Source organism: Pristiophorus japonicus, chromosome 1, assembly GCF_044704955.1.
Source record: "Pristiophorus japonicus isolate sPriJap1 chromosome 1, sPriJap1.hap1, whole genome shotgun sequence".
Taxonomy (NCBI): domain Eukaryota; kingdom Metazoa; phylum Chordata; class Chondrichthyes; family Pristiophoridae; genus Pristiophorus; species Pristiophorus japonicus.
In genome coordinates this window covers 48560103-48574759 of record NC_091977.1, presented here as the reverse complement: position 1 = coordinate 48574759, position 14657 = coordinate 48560103, and the positions used below count along the sequence as shown (strand labels likewise).

General features: G+C 42.5%; 1 protein-coding gene across 9 annotated transcripts in view; it reads right to left on the bottom strand.

Moving 5' to 3' along the window:
• The window catches only part of mast4 (microtubule associated serine/threonine kinase family member 4), a 532941-nt gene that overhangs the window by 246382 nt on the left and 271902 nt on the right, over positions 1-14657 (bottom strand). For 3 of the 9 annotated variants that reach the window (XM_070879482.1, XM_070879491.1, XM_070879517.1), the window contains one exon: positions 2439-2519. The exons of 4 other annotated variants lie outside the window; for them this stretch is intronic. In XM_070879482.1, coding sequence (XP_070735583.1) covers positions 2439-2519 — 81 coding nt within the window. Of the gene's footprint in view, positions 1-2438; positions 2520-11234; positions 11358-14657 lie in introns of those variants that run through there. 2 more of the 9 variants (XM_070879524.1, XM_070879563.1) reach the window with 2 other exon arrangements.

Here is a 14657-nt window from a genome sequence, read left to right as displayed (position 1 = left end):
CTGGAATTCTTTGAGGATATAATGAGCATGGTGGATAGAGGTGTACCGATTGATGTGGTGTATTTAGATTTCCAAAAGGCATTCGATAAGGTGCCACACAAAAGGTTACTGCAGAAGATAAAGGTACGCGGAGTCAGAGGAAATGTATTAGCATGGATAGAGAATTGGTTGGCGAACAGAAAGCAGAGAGTAGGGATAAATGGGTTATTTTCCGGTTGAAATCAGTGGTTAGTGGTGTGCCACAGGGATCAGTGCTGGGACCACAACTGTTTACAATATACATAGATGACCTAGAGGAGGGGACAGAGTGTAGTGCAACAAAATTTGCAGATGACACTAAGATTAGTGGGAAAGCGGGTTGTGTAGAGGACTCAGAGAGGCTACAAGGAGATTTGGATAGGTTAAGCGAATGGGCTAAGGTTTGGCAGATGGAATACAATGTCGGAAAGTGTGAGGTCATCCACCTTGGGGAAAAAAAAAACAGTAAATGGGATTATTATTTGAATGGGGAGAAATTACAACATGCTGTGGTGCAGAGGGACCTGGGGGTCCTTGTGCATGAAACCCAAAAAGTTAGTTTGCAGGTGCAGCAGGTAATCAGGAAGGCGAATGGAATGTTGGCCTTCATTGCGAAAGGGATGGAGTACAAAAGCAGGGAGGTCCTGCTGCAACTGTATAAGGTATTGGTAAGGCCGCACCTGGAGTACTGCGTGCAGTTTTGGTCACCTTACTTAAGGAAGGATATACTAGCTTTGGAAGGGGTACAGAGACGATTCACTAGGCTGATTCGAGAAATGAGGGGGTTAACTTATGATGATAGATTGAGTAGACTGGGTCTTTACTCCTTGGAGTTCAGAAGGATAAGGGGTGATCTTATAGAAACATTTAAAATCATGAAAGGGATAGACAAGATAGAGGCAGAGAGGTTGTTTCCATTGGTGGGGGAGACTAGAACTAGGGGCCACAGCCTCAAAATACGGGGGAGCCAATTTAAAACCGAGTTGAGAAGGAATTTCTTCTCCCAGAGGGTTGTGAATCTGTGGAATTCTCTGCCCAAGGAAGCAGTTGAGGCTAGCTCATTGAATGTATTCAAGTCAAAGATAGATAGATTTTTAAGCAATAAGGGAGTTAAGGGTTACGGGGAGAGGGTGGGTAAGTGGAGCTGAGTCCACGACCAGATCAGCCATGATCTTATTGAATGGCGGAGCAGGCTCGAGGGGCTAGATGGCCTACTCCTGTTCCTAATTCTTATGTTCTTATGCGCTCTGCCGGTTCGTCACGGGAGCGGGTTCATTTTTTTAAAATTTCAATGCCAGGAGGGAGCAGGAAAAATGTCGGGAGTGGGCAGGCTGTTTCAAAAATGCTGGTCAACAATGCTCTGTGGATCAATGCACAAATATGCTTCTGTGCAGCTTCTGGTCATTGGCAGGAATAACTCCGTAAAAATATACCTGCAGCTTGAATAATAATAGGCGCATGTCGCACTGTACTTTGTCTCCCGCTCATCTTCACAAGTCATAAGGCCTAAAGTCAGGGCTGTTTTTGAGCTGCCAGCTTTTGCAAAGCTGTTGATCAGCTTTTACTAGTTTTCTCGGCTGGCGCGTATAGTTCCTCCGCTCAACCAGTCTCTGTTGGTACCCACTGGCAGAGCTCACACATGAATAATGACCACTTGGCTAAGGAAGCGGATGGCAATCGACCTCGTGGAACAGCACCCCGTAAAAAGTCAAACATGTCCACACAAAAAAGATAGCAAGCAAAAGAAATTAATTAAAAATATAAAAGAAAGGAAGGAAGTAACAGTAGAAGTCATAATATAATGAAACTGCAGCATAAGCATGTGTGTAAAACTAAATAATTCATCGTCCCTGCTGCCACATCACTTATTGACCTAGTACGGGTACTGGACTAAATATCAGATGAGTGTGAGGAACTTCAATAATGCCTTGCAAATATATATTCTCGTTACATCCTGCTGAATATTCGGATAGGGAGTAATTTCAAGCTAACCCACCAGGTGGAAAACTACTGTGATTGGATCGGACCCTTGTTTCACACCACACCCTGCCCAAGTCATAGACATTAAGTTGTTCGGTACGTCACAAAAACACAGTCCACGCTGTAAATCGGAGAACACCAGACAAGTTAGTGAGGGGAGCAACCAAAGAGAGACAACTGAGAGTGCGGAGAAAAAAATACACAGAACAGGCGACAACAAGAAACAAGAGAAAAGTAAAATGCAAGTTCGAACAAAAAGTTGCACAGAAGTAAGGAATATATTTTTCAGCTACATTGGACACGAGATAAGGAATGGCAGCAAAATGGAAACCGTACATTTAATATTAATAAAAACTAGATGTCCCTCCCTCAGTGCACATATAAACATTATTTTCAGTTGAGTTTTTCCTTGGCAGGTCGAAACAGTATCATACCCTTACCTCCAAAAGTGAAAAGCATGTAGTGGACTACATGGACTGCAAGGACTTGTGGGAGTAGGGCTCAAGCTTCTAGGTGTCAGGCTGAAAGTTAAAATGTCACATCTAATCAGAAAACTGGCTGTTCTTTATATCGGTGAATAGATGGAGAATGTAAAAAGCTGCAGCAATTGACAACCACTGTTAAAAATACATTTCCTACTGGAATTCAGACATTGAGTATTAAAAATCTTGTCAGAAAGTGCTGCTGACAGACAAGATTAGAATGGTTACCCCAGTGTCTCCTTTTATGAAGACCTTTAAGGATCATGCAAATATTTCAGCTGACTTTTCTAAAACATCAGGCGATGACGATATCTATTGCCAGCAGGCTGCCTTTTCAAACATTTTACTTAATTTTCGTAGCTAAAAAGTTGTGTTCAAATTTTAACAAATCTTAAGACTTGTACTGATCGATTTGAAAAGTTAGAAATTTGTAATATGGAAAACACCAAATCAGTTAAACCATATATTTACAGATTTCTTAGAAAAATATGCAGAATTGTGGAATTTGATTTCAAAACACCCGTAAATATCATGGAATCTTATATAATAATAGAATGACATTCTCAATTTCACCCTTCAAATAAACTCCCTCATGGGAGTAAAGTTATCGAGGGATATGGAGTTGTGGTGGGTAAATGGAGTTGTGGTACAGCTCAGCCATGATCTCACTGAATGGCAAAGTAGGCTCGAGGGGCTGAATGGCCTACTCCTGTTCCTATGTTCACCCATACCTACAGCCACAGTCAGCCCCAGAACCTTACCATCTCTCGTGGTCCCTCCACATGTGGTCTTGATCATGGACATGACAAGCTCTAACCATTTCTTCACCTTGCTTTATAACTCAGTCCCTCTACCAACTCCCCTCACTCTTTACTATAACTTTTGGGAAAGGAATTCTCCCCCAGCTCCTTTACCAATTCACTCTAGATCTCAGGTTCTTTCTTCTGGTCTTACACCCATCAAAACACCTCTTCCGTTGTTGACCTGGCCAATTGCACCAGAGTTTTCAAAGCACTTATTCTCACAAAATCATTCGCCCTCTAGGCTGTTCCCCAATAAAGGCTCCATCTTTGCTCCTTAAATTCCCCGGGCTTCAAATCTGAGTTCAGAAGGTGCATGGCAAGTCTAGTTATTCATCAAAAGAGCCGACTCAATCATGTTAAGCACTACTGTGTCTGGCTCTCCCCAGCCAAATTCTTCTATTGCAGGATCATGGAGGCAAGGACAACCCACAGCTTCTTTTCTCCATGATAAACCACCCCTTAACGCCTTTCCATCAGCATCTACAACACCATCACGCTCCAGGGTGACCAAGGCTGGGAACTCAACATCCAGGGGTATTCAACATTTAGGAAAGATAGGCAGAGAGGAAAAGGAGGCGGGGTGACGTTACTGGTTAAAGAGGAAATTAATGCAACAGTAAGGAGGGATATTAGCCTGGATGATGTCGAATCGGTATGGGTGGAGCTGCGGAATTCCAAAGGGCAGAAAACGTTGGTGGGAGTCGTGTACAGACCACCAAACAGTAGTAGTGAGGTTGGGGACAGCATCAAACAAGAAATAAGGGATGTGTGCAATAAAGGTACAGCAGTTATCATGGGTGACTTTAATCTACAATCTTGGGCTAACCAAACTAGTAGTAATGCGGTGGAGGAGGAGGATTTCCTGGAGTGTATTAGGGATGGTTTTCTAGACCAACATGTCAAGGAACCAACTAGAGAGCTGGCCATCCAAGACTGTGTGATGTGTAATGAGAAGGGACTAATTAGCAATCTTGTTGTGCGAGGCCCCTTGGGGAAGAGTGACCATAATATGGTCGAATTCTTTATTAAGATGGAGAGTGACACAGTTAATTCGGAAACTAGGGTCCTGAACTTAAGGAAAGGTAACTTCGACGGTACGAGGCGTGAATTGGCTAGAATAGACTGGCAAAGGATACTTAAAGGGTTGACGGTGGATAGGCAATGGCAAACATTTAAAGATCACATGGATGAACTTCAGCAATTGTACATCCCTGTCTGGAGTGAAAATAAAATGGGGAAGATGGCTCAACCGTGGCTAACAAGGGAAATTAAGGATACTGTTAAATCCAAGGAAGAGGCATATAAATTGGCTAGAAAAAGCAACAAACCTGAGGACTGAGAGAAATTTAGAATTCAACAGAGGAGGACTAAGGGTTTAAGTAAGAAGGAGAAAATAGAGTACGAGAGGAAGCTTGCAGGGAACATAAAAACTGACTGCAAAAGCTTCTATAAATATGTGAAGAGAAAAAGATTAATGAAGACAAACGTAGGTAGGTCCCTTGCAGTCGGATTCAGTTGAATTTATAATGGAGAACAAAGAAATGGCAGACCAATTGAACAAATACTTCGGTTCTGTCTTCACGAAGGAAAGCACAAATAACCTTCCGAATGTACTAGGGGACAGTGGGTCTCGTGAGAAGGAGGAACTGAAGGATATCCTTATTAGGCGGGAAATTGTGTTAGGGAAATTGATGGGGTTGAAGGCCGATAAATCCCTGAGGCCTGATAGTCTGCATCCCAGAGTACTTAAGAAAGTGACCCTAGAAATGGTGGATGCATTGGTGATCATTTTCCAACAGTCCATCGACTCTGGATCAGTTCCGATGGACTGGAGGGTAGCTAATGTAACTCCACTTTTTAAAAAGGAGGGAGAGAGAAAACGGGTAATAATAGACCAGTTAGCCTGACATAAGTTGTGGGGAAAATGTTGGAATCAATCATTAAGGATGAAATAGCAGCGCATTTGGAAAGCAGTGACAGGATCGGATCAAGTCAGCATGGATTTATGAAAGGGAAATCATGCTTGACGAATCTTCTGGAATTTTTTGAGGATGTAACTAGCAGAGTGGACAAGGGAGAACCAGTGGATGTGGTGTATTTGGACTTTCTAAAGGCTTTTGACAAGGTCCCGCACAAGAGATCGGTGTGCAAAATCAAAGCGCATGGTATTGCGGGTAATGTACTGACATGGATAGAGAACTGGTTGGCAGACAGGAAGCAGAGAGTCGGGATAAACGGGTCCTTTTCACAATGGCAGGCAGTGACTAGTGGAGTGCCGCAGGGCTCAGTGCTGGGACCCCAGCTATTTACAATATACATTACCGATTTAGATGAAGGAATTGAGTGTAATATCTCCAAGTTTGCGGATGACACTAAACTGGGTGGTGGTGTGAGCTGTGAGGAGGACGCTAAGAGGCTGCAGGGTGACTTGGACAGGTTAGGTGAGTGGGCAAATGCATGGCAGATGCAGTATAACATGGATAAATGTGGGGTTATCCATTTTGGGGGCAAAAACATTAAGACAGAATAGTATCTGAATGGCAGATTCGGAAAAGGGGAGGTCCAACGAGACCTGGGTGTCATGGTTCATCAGTCACAAAGTGGGCATGCAGGTGCAGCAGGCGGTGAAGGCAGCAAATGGTATGTTGGCCTTCATAGCTAAGGGATTTGAGTAAAGGAGCAGGGAGGTCTTACTGCAGTTGTACAGGGCCTTAGTGAGGCCTCACCTGGAATATTGTGTTCAGTTTTGGCCTCCTAATCTGAGGAAGGACGTTCTTGCTATTGAGGGAATGCAGCGAAGGTTTACCAGACTGATTCCAGGGATGGCTGGACTGTCATATGAGGAGAGACTGGATCAACTGGGCCTTTATTCACTGCAGTTTAGAAGGATGAGAGGGGATCTCATAGAAACGTATAAGATTCTGACGGGACTGGACAGGTTAGATGCGGGAAGAATGTTCCCGATGTTGAGAAAGTCCACAACCAGGGGACATAGTCTTAGGATAAGGGGCAGGCCATTTAGGACTGAGATGAGGAGAAACTTCTTCACTCAGAGTTGTTAACCTGTGGAATTCCCTGCCGCAGAGAGTTGTTGATGCCAGTTCATTGGATATATTCAAGAGAGAGTTAGATATGGCCCTTACGGCTAAGGGGATCGAGGGGTATGGAGAGAAAGCAGGAAAGGGGTACTGAGGGAATGATCAGCCATGATCTTATTGAATGGCAGTGCAGGCTTAAAGGGCCGAATGACCTACTCCTGCACCTATTTTCTATGTTTCTAACTCGCCATGTCTTTGTCCAAAAGATTAAAACCACCCATATTCCCCATCTCTCCTGTTATGACCTCTTCTCAATCTCTAATCCCCCTCTGCAGTTTCTCTGGCTACCTTTTGCATTCTTTGCGGTCGTCTCGTCCACAAGACTCAACGGCTGCTTCCTTGATCCACCTCCCAATCAACATTGACCACTCAAATATGTCTCCTGACTCCCAAACTTGCTGAATTCTAAATAATTCTTTGTTCAGGCATTACCCCATTTAAAAAAAGTGCCATAACCGGTTCTCCAAAAAGCCTTCCCGAATTACAACCATCCTCTTCAATTGCCACCCAATCTCTCACCTCCCTTTCCTCTCAAGGTCCTCAAACACGTCTTTGCCTCCCCATGGCCTTACCCTACCCTGTCTCTGCAACCCTGTCCAGTCTTGTACATCTCCTCCCGCTCTCTTCATCCCTCAGACTCCAAAACCCTCTCCACCGCCTCCCCTCCGCTCCAATCGCATACCCTGGAATTCCATCACTAAACCCCTCGCCTCCACATTACTCTCCTCACCTTTAAAAACATTCTCAAAATCCGTCTTTTCAACTAAACTTTCAGTCTTCTCTCCTCACCCTCAGTGTGTGGGTTGTTGTCCATTCTATAATATTTCTATATTAGAAGTGGTATGTAAATGCAAATTACTGTTTTAATTTGTTACCCAGTCACTATATACTATAAATGTACAGAATTAAAGAAAGTGATCCTCCAAATATCAGTGAAACTCAGAATGTCATAATAAAAATGGAATCTAACTTATTCGTTAAGTCAGAGGCTGTATCAGTATTGTTCTCATGCACTATGAAAATCATTATGCATAATTCAATTGATAGCCATCTTAATAGGGACTTAAAACCAGTCACTAAAATATATGCAAATGTGAAGACAGCAGCTGAGGTAAGAAAAATAGAAACAAAGCATTATAGTACAAATAAATGGTGTAGAGCCAATCATAAACATATTAAAATACAAGCCATTTTCACAATAAATAACTATTCTCTATAGTTGTGAATTACCCATGAAAATTTATCGCTAACATTATTCATGGTTGACATCACAAACCACAAGAGGAAGAACATTCTGCTCTTCCCATAGAGAAAGTTCTCGGCTGTTACAGTAACCAGCTAGAGTTACAGTTAAGGTCCAACACGCTAGACATTTAGAATTCTAATTTTAAACAGGGGCACGTGGTAACTGGTTACTGTATCAGATGGAAACTTTTTCCATTCAGTGTGTGGAGAGAGACAGAATTGTTTTCTTTCTTGTAAGTCCTGTAACTCTAGCCTCATTATCAATTCCAGTGTATTTCCCCCTCAGTTTGTTTGCTTACAATTTAATTGAGACAATTTATTTCAGCACTTAGGTGAGAAAATTGACTTGCGCACTTAAATCAAGGAAACTTGTTTGCGCGATTTAAACTGCACAAAATACATATGAAGGTGATGTGGTGGGGCACTACAGTGTTGTGCAATGACACAGGAAGACATTGGTTCATGCCCACAATTCCTCGCTAGTTTCCAGTCTTGGCTCTGCCACCATGTGAAAAGATCAAATGGCGGTGAGGCATTCCCCGAAAAAAGGAAGGCAAGCCACCCCAGGATCCCTTTACGTGTCTTCTATTGGCAAATCGCATAGCATTGAAGCACTGACCACACTCGATCAGCTTCGCTGGGCAGGCCACATAGTTCGCATGCCAGATACGAGACTCACAAAGCAAATGCTTTACGCGGAGCTCCTTCATGGTAAACGAGCCAATGGAGGACAGCGGAAACGTTACGAGGACACCCTCAAAGCCTCCCTGGTAAAGTGCGACATCACCAGCGACACCTGGGAGAGCCTGGCCGAAGACCACTCGAGGTGGAGAAAGTGCATCCGGGAGGGCGTTGAGCTCTTCGAATCTCAACGCAAAGAGCATGAAGAGGCCAAGTGCAGGCAGCGGAAGGAGCGCGCGGCGAACCAGCCCCACCCACCCCTTCCCTCGACGAATGTCTGTCCCATCTGTAACAGGGTCTGTGTCTCTCATATCGGACTGTTCAGCCATCAAATAACTCACTTTGGGAGTGGAAGCAAGTCTTCCTCGATTCCGAGGGACTGCCTATGATGATGAGCACTGAAAGCAGATAGCTGGGAGGAGGTGACATCCCCACACCCTCCACCATAGAATGGTGCGTCAGCCAGGAAAATGTTCAGGTCAGAAAGGAAGGGGGGGAATCAAAATACATTTTATATTCTTTACTGGATTTTCTGTGGCATTTCTCACAGTCAGTTGGATAATTGTCCCACATAAAACAACAAAAAATATTTTAATTATGTATCATCACATTGTAACCCAGAAGTGAGTCAGAGTCGAAGATCTAGGCTAGTCATCTGAAAACTTAATAGCAATGTTTCTGGTGCAGTGTATTTTAAGAGATTTTTTGAAATCCAAACAAAATTATTTGGGAAAAATATTTTCTAATGTTAGAATGTTATTTAATAAGGTACTGAAAATATAATGGCAGATTCTGGAACTTATTCTAAATTGGCAAGGGCACAGAATGAAATACAATGGAACTAAATGGAAGGCATTTTGTGGGTTCCCATTACATTATGCTACAGAGACATGCAGGTTGCATGTGTACAGATTAAGATGCCATTAAAAACAGTAGACGGTCATTCAAATGTTTGCCTTTCCCATTTAAAAAATATTACGCCTTGATTAAATCCTGAAAGAATGTTAGACACAAGAAAAGAAGCCGTTGTCTCGTGATTATGCTTTGAATTATTTCTGAAAAATGAAAGGGACCAGGATAAGAGGGCCATTTATTCTTCTTCTCACGAACCAGAATTGGATGCTTGCAGCATCGGCAGAATGTACAAGATGAAGGTACTGGAAAATTTGTGTGGTGGCTAGAAATACAGATACCATATATGTGCAAGGAACACAAAGCAGCATAGATCAACCAATTCAACATCAGACAATCTTTAGGCATTAATATGCAGCGTAGGTCAATACATTGAAATAATGCAGATTAATATTTTTATGTATGTAATGCAAAATAGGATTCCATTTAACAATTGTGTTCCTGTTTGATATTATCATTTAATAATTATTAATGTCCTGATCAAACATATATTAAATGAGGGAATTGCAAAAACAAGTACTGCATTGGAGGAAATTTCAAAGAATATTATGGATGGCCTTCATATTATGCTGCAAACTAGTTAATTGCATATGGACGGCTATCTATGTATCTGTGCAATGCTTGTTTTGCACTGAACAAGCAACTAAAAAAAGTGAACAATGTGCAAGAACACCAAAGAATTAAGTACCAAGTCATTTTGCAATTTAAAAATACTTAAACTATGTACTTCAATTTTATAACTTTCTGCTTGTATCATCCCTTTTTCGATAATCTTGCTCTCAGATTGCAGACCTCAATGGACACTGGAATAATGTGATTTATTGCTGGCCAACAGCAGATATATTTCATGGGAAATGGGATCATCTCCCCCACCCACCTTGACCCATTTTTCACTTCAAATGATGGGTCACATTCCTATCAGCTCAACTTCCATTACAGATATCTGACTTAAACATCAGTTTAAGATAAGAACGGAATCAGAGTGCCAGTATAAATGCCCAACATCTTAGTGATTGAGAAAGATGTTCTTTACTTATGAAATGCGTGCTCAAATGGAAATTTACAGGCAGGATATCAATTAGACAGCTCTGATGACACAGTCCGTAAGTATACTGGTATACTGCACCATATAGAGTAAGAAGATGGTTCTCCCCCATGTGGCAAGTTCTCATTTTAGCCAGGCTATATAGGGCACTGTTTCCCCAGGGGTTAATAATAAAATCAATCGGCAGGCATGTTAACCCACAGTGTTCTTGTGCGCTTTGCAGCTATTCGTTTTATTGTAGGATTGACAAGAATCTGGAAGCAAGTTGTTATCTACCTTCCTTGCAATGTATGGTCCGGGGGTGGGGGTGGAGGAATGGGGCGAGGGGATCTTAAATAATTTCAAGAGCGAAATGAAAAAAAATATATTTATTTGCACACAGATAAATGTGTACAATAGCACTTCAAATTTACAAATTGCAGTGATCTGCATCATCAACATTAATTATGCATACATTTATACCAATGGCAATAAATGTCAAATTATAATATTTTACTTTAAACGTTTATGATACAGGTCTATTAATGTTATTCTATCTCCTGTCTCTTAATTTCTCTTTTGCTGTGCACCATTCATGCTCTGCTACTTCTCAAATTCTGAGTGATCGAGACAGTGTTTTGAGTGACACTGCATTTTATATTAGCAAACAACTGCAGGATCTACAGTCGCTTTCCATTCGATCATGGCATGAAGATACATTCATTTACCATGTGCCGGCAAGATTTATTTTCCACCCCCAACAAGGTTTCTTTTCCTTTTAACACTGATGTGCTGATTATGCGGCTGCCTGTCATACAAATCTGCAGAGCCGTGGCTTAAAGCAGATACAGTAATTATTCATGGCTACAGTATATACAAGATGTGCCTTCTTAAACATAAGAGCAAAATAAAAGGAATTGCCAGTACACAGCCTCGGAAATATCAAACCCAGAACTATTCCAAATCATTTATTAAACAGAGAAATACTTACTCCAAGGTCAACCCCGGAATTCGGAGTCTTTCCCGTTGGGCTTTCATGGCTGCCGTTTGTTACCACACTCTATTGTAACCATGACAAAATCACTGCCAGCATCCTGGCGCTGACAGGGAGCCAAAATGAACCTCTCTAAGAGGAATGGACTAAATCCCTCTTGGGGAGGGGGGACTAGTTTTGGGTTCTTCCACCACCAGGAGTCATAAAAGCAAGGTCAGCTGACCACTTCACCCTAAATACAAATCATTAGTATTGACATTTTTCTTTAGCCAAACAAAAATAAAATTAGAAAATCACCAGTGTATGACATCATCTGCTTTATCTTCTGTATATTAATAACAGACGTGTCACTAATACAAAAGTCTATGCCTCTGCAAACACATACGCACTTAAACCAACCACATTAAAAATCCTCTTCATTACAATACACAGTTTCAAAATACCAAGGAGAGCATTTGTTACGGCATTTAAAAAAAAACTTGCTCCTTTTATTCGATAAAACTGTTTAATATACAGGATCAAGTACAATTCGTTTTTTTTTAAAAAGCTTTGTGATCTTAAAGGCTTTCCTAAACTAAATTTAACTGACTGTCAACAAGGCACTAGTTTGCAAGCTGCTGCAGCAGTCATGTAGCACAAATGGGTGAAATGTAATTATTTATTAAACAGGCCCTTAATCCCCTTAAAATCAGTTCAGCTTTCACCATCATCATTCTTGGATTAATATGTCAGTCATTCAGCATTTGAAATAGCCTTGGCTACTCAAATTGTGTCAGAACTTCACTGTTCTGCATGTAGCACCTAAATTCTTTAAAATGGAGTGCCCACACTAGCCAAGCTGTTCCAGTCCGGCCACAACACTGGCATCTACCTGAATGTGGAAAACTGCTCAGGTATGTCCTGTCCACAAAAAGCAGGACAAATCCAACGCTGCTGACTACCGCCCTATCATCCTACACCCAATCATCAGCAAACTGATGGAAGGAGTCATCAACAGTGCTAGCAAGTGGCACTTATTCACCAATAACTTGATCAGCGATGCTCAGTTTGGGTTCCGCCAGGACCACTCAGCTCTCATTACAGCCTTGTCCCAAGCATGGATACAAGAAATATACCCTAGAGGTGAGGCGAGAGTCACTGCCCTTGACATGAAGGCAGCATTTGACAGAGTGTGGCACCAAGGAACCCAAATAAAACTGAAGTCATTGGAGATCAGCGAGTAAACTGTCCAGCAGCTGGAGCATCAAGGAGGATGGTTGTGGTTGTTGGAGGCCAAGGACATCAATGCAGGAAGTCGTCAGGACAACATTTTAGGCCCAACCATCTTCAGCTGTGTCATCAGTGGCCTTCCCTCCATCATAAGGTCAGAAGTGGGGATGTTCGCTGATGATTGCACAGTGTTCAGCTCCATTCGCAATTCCTCATAATGAAGCAGTCCATGCCCGCATGCAGCAGGACCTGATAACATCCAGACTTCGGCTGATAAGTGGCAAATAACATTTGTGCCAAACAAGTGCCAGGCAATGACTATCTCCAACAAGAGAGAGTCTAACTACCTCGCCATGACATTCAATGATATTACAATCACCGGGCCACACCACCAACATCCTGGGAGTTACTACTGATCAGAAAATCAAATGGACCAGCCCATAAATTCTGTGGCTACTAGAGCAGGTCAGTGACTGTACTCTGCAGAGAATGGCTCACCTTCAGACACCCAAAATCATCTCCACCACCTACAGGGCACAAGTTAGGAGTGTGGGAATACTCTCCACTTGCCTGGATGAGTGTAACTGAAACAATATTCGAGAACCTGGACACCATTCATGACAAAACAGTCCATTTGATTGGCGTTTCAACCACCACCCTAAACATGCACCTGCTCCATCACTGGTGTATTATGGCTGCAGTGTGTACTACCAACAGGATGCACTGCAGCAAGTCTCCAAGGCTTCTTCAGCAGCATCTCCCACCTCCACCATCTAGAAGGACATGGGAAGCAGGTGCATGGGAACACCATCTTCTCCAGGTGACCCTCCAGGTCCTGACTTGGACATACATCACCGTCCCATCATGGTTGTTGGGCTAAAATCTTGGCACTCCCTACCCAACACCATTGTGGCAGCACCTTCTTCGATGGACTGCAGCAGTTCAAGAAGGCCCAAGATCACCACTTCAAGGGCAACTAGGTATGGGCAATAAATGTTGGCCTTGAGAGTGACGGCCACATCCCGAGCATGAATAAAACAAAAAGCAACTGATCATGATAAAAGCCGCTGAATCATGCTGGCCTGTGCAAGTGGAGGACTTCTGAGCTGCATCATGAGTGACTTTCTGTAGTCAATCACTTCCTAATGTGCATTGTGCATGCAGTCAGTATTTTCATTATAGCAAATAAGTAAAACATGTTCAACAAAAGTTTTGAATTCAGCATGTTGGTTCCCCCTGCAATACCACATTGTCATTTGGATTATTTTGGACATTGTTTTACCTTGAGCTGCAGGTTCCGGCCCTAGTTCACAAGGTGCATAAATCAGAAATAAATCAGTGTTGAAACTCTGACCATCAGCAAGCACCGGCTAGATCTACGAAAAAAATTATCCTCCGATATGTTAGAACAAAACAAACCTCACACCACAATATACCTATTATAACTATTACCCACATTCTATCACTGCATCACCTGCAATAAAATGGCATCCAATATTGTCAAGGAGACTGCAAGATAGACTCCCCTGGAGTATTTGTGCAACACTAGTAAAAAAGAAAGTGGACTGGACTAAATCTCACTTACCATTTTCTTTAAAAAGTCTTAGGACTGAGATGAGGAGAAATTTCTTCACTCAGGAGGGTGGTGAATCTTTGGAATTCTCTATCCCAGAGTGCTGTGGAAGCTTAGTCTTTGAGTATATTCAAGACAGAGATCGATGGCAAAAACAGGAAGGCAGATTATTATCTGAATGGTGACAGATTAGGAAAAGGGGAGGTGCAGCGAGACCTGGGTGTTATGGTACATCAGTCATTGAAAGTAGGCATGCAGGTACAGCAGGTGGTGAAGAAGGCAAATGGCATGTTGGCCTTCATAGCTAGGGGATTTGAGTATAGGAGCAGGGAGGTCTTGTTGCAGTTGTACAGGGCCTTGGTGAGGCCTCACCTGGAATATTGTGCTCAGTTTTGGTCTCCTAATCTGAGGAAGGACATTCTTGCTATTGAGGGAGTGCAACGAAGGTTCACCAGACTGATTCCTGGGATGGCAGGACTGACACATGAAGAAAGACTGGATCGACTAGGCTTATATTCACTGGAATTTAGAAGAATGAGAGGGGATCTCATAAAAACATGTAAAATTCTGACGGGACTGGACAGGTTAGATGCAGGAAGAACGTTCCCGATGTTGGGGAAGTCCAGAACCAGGGGTCA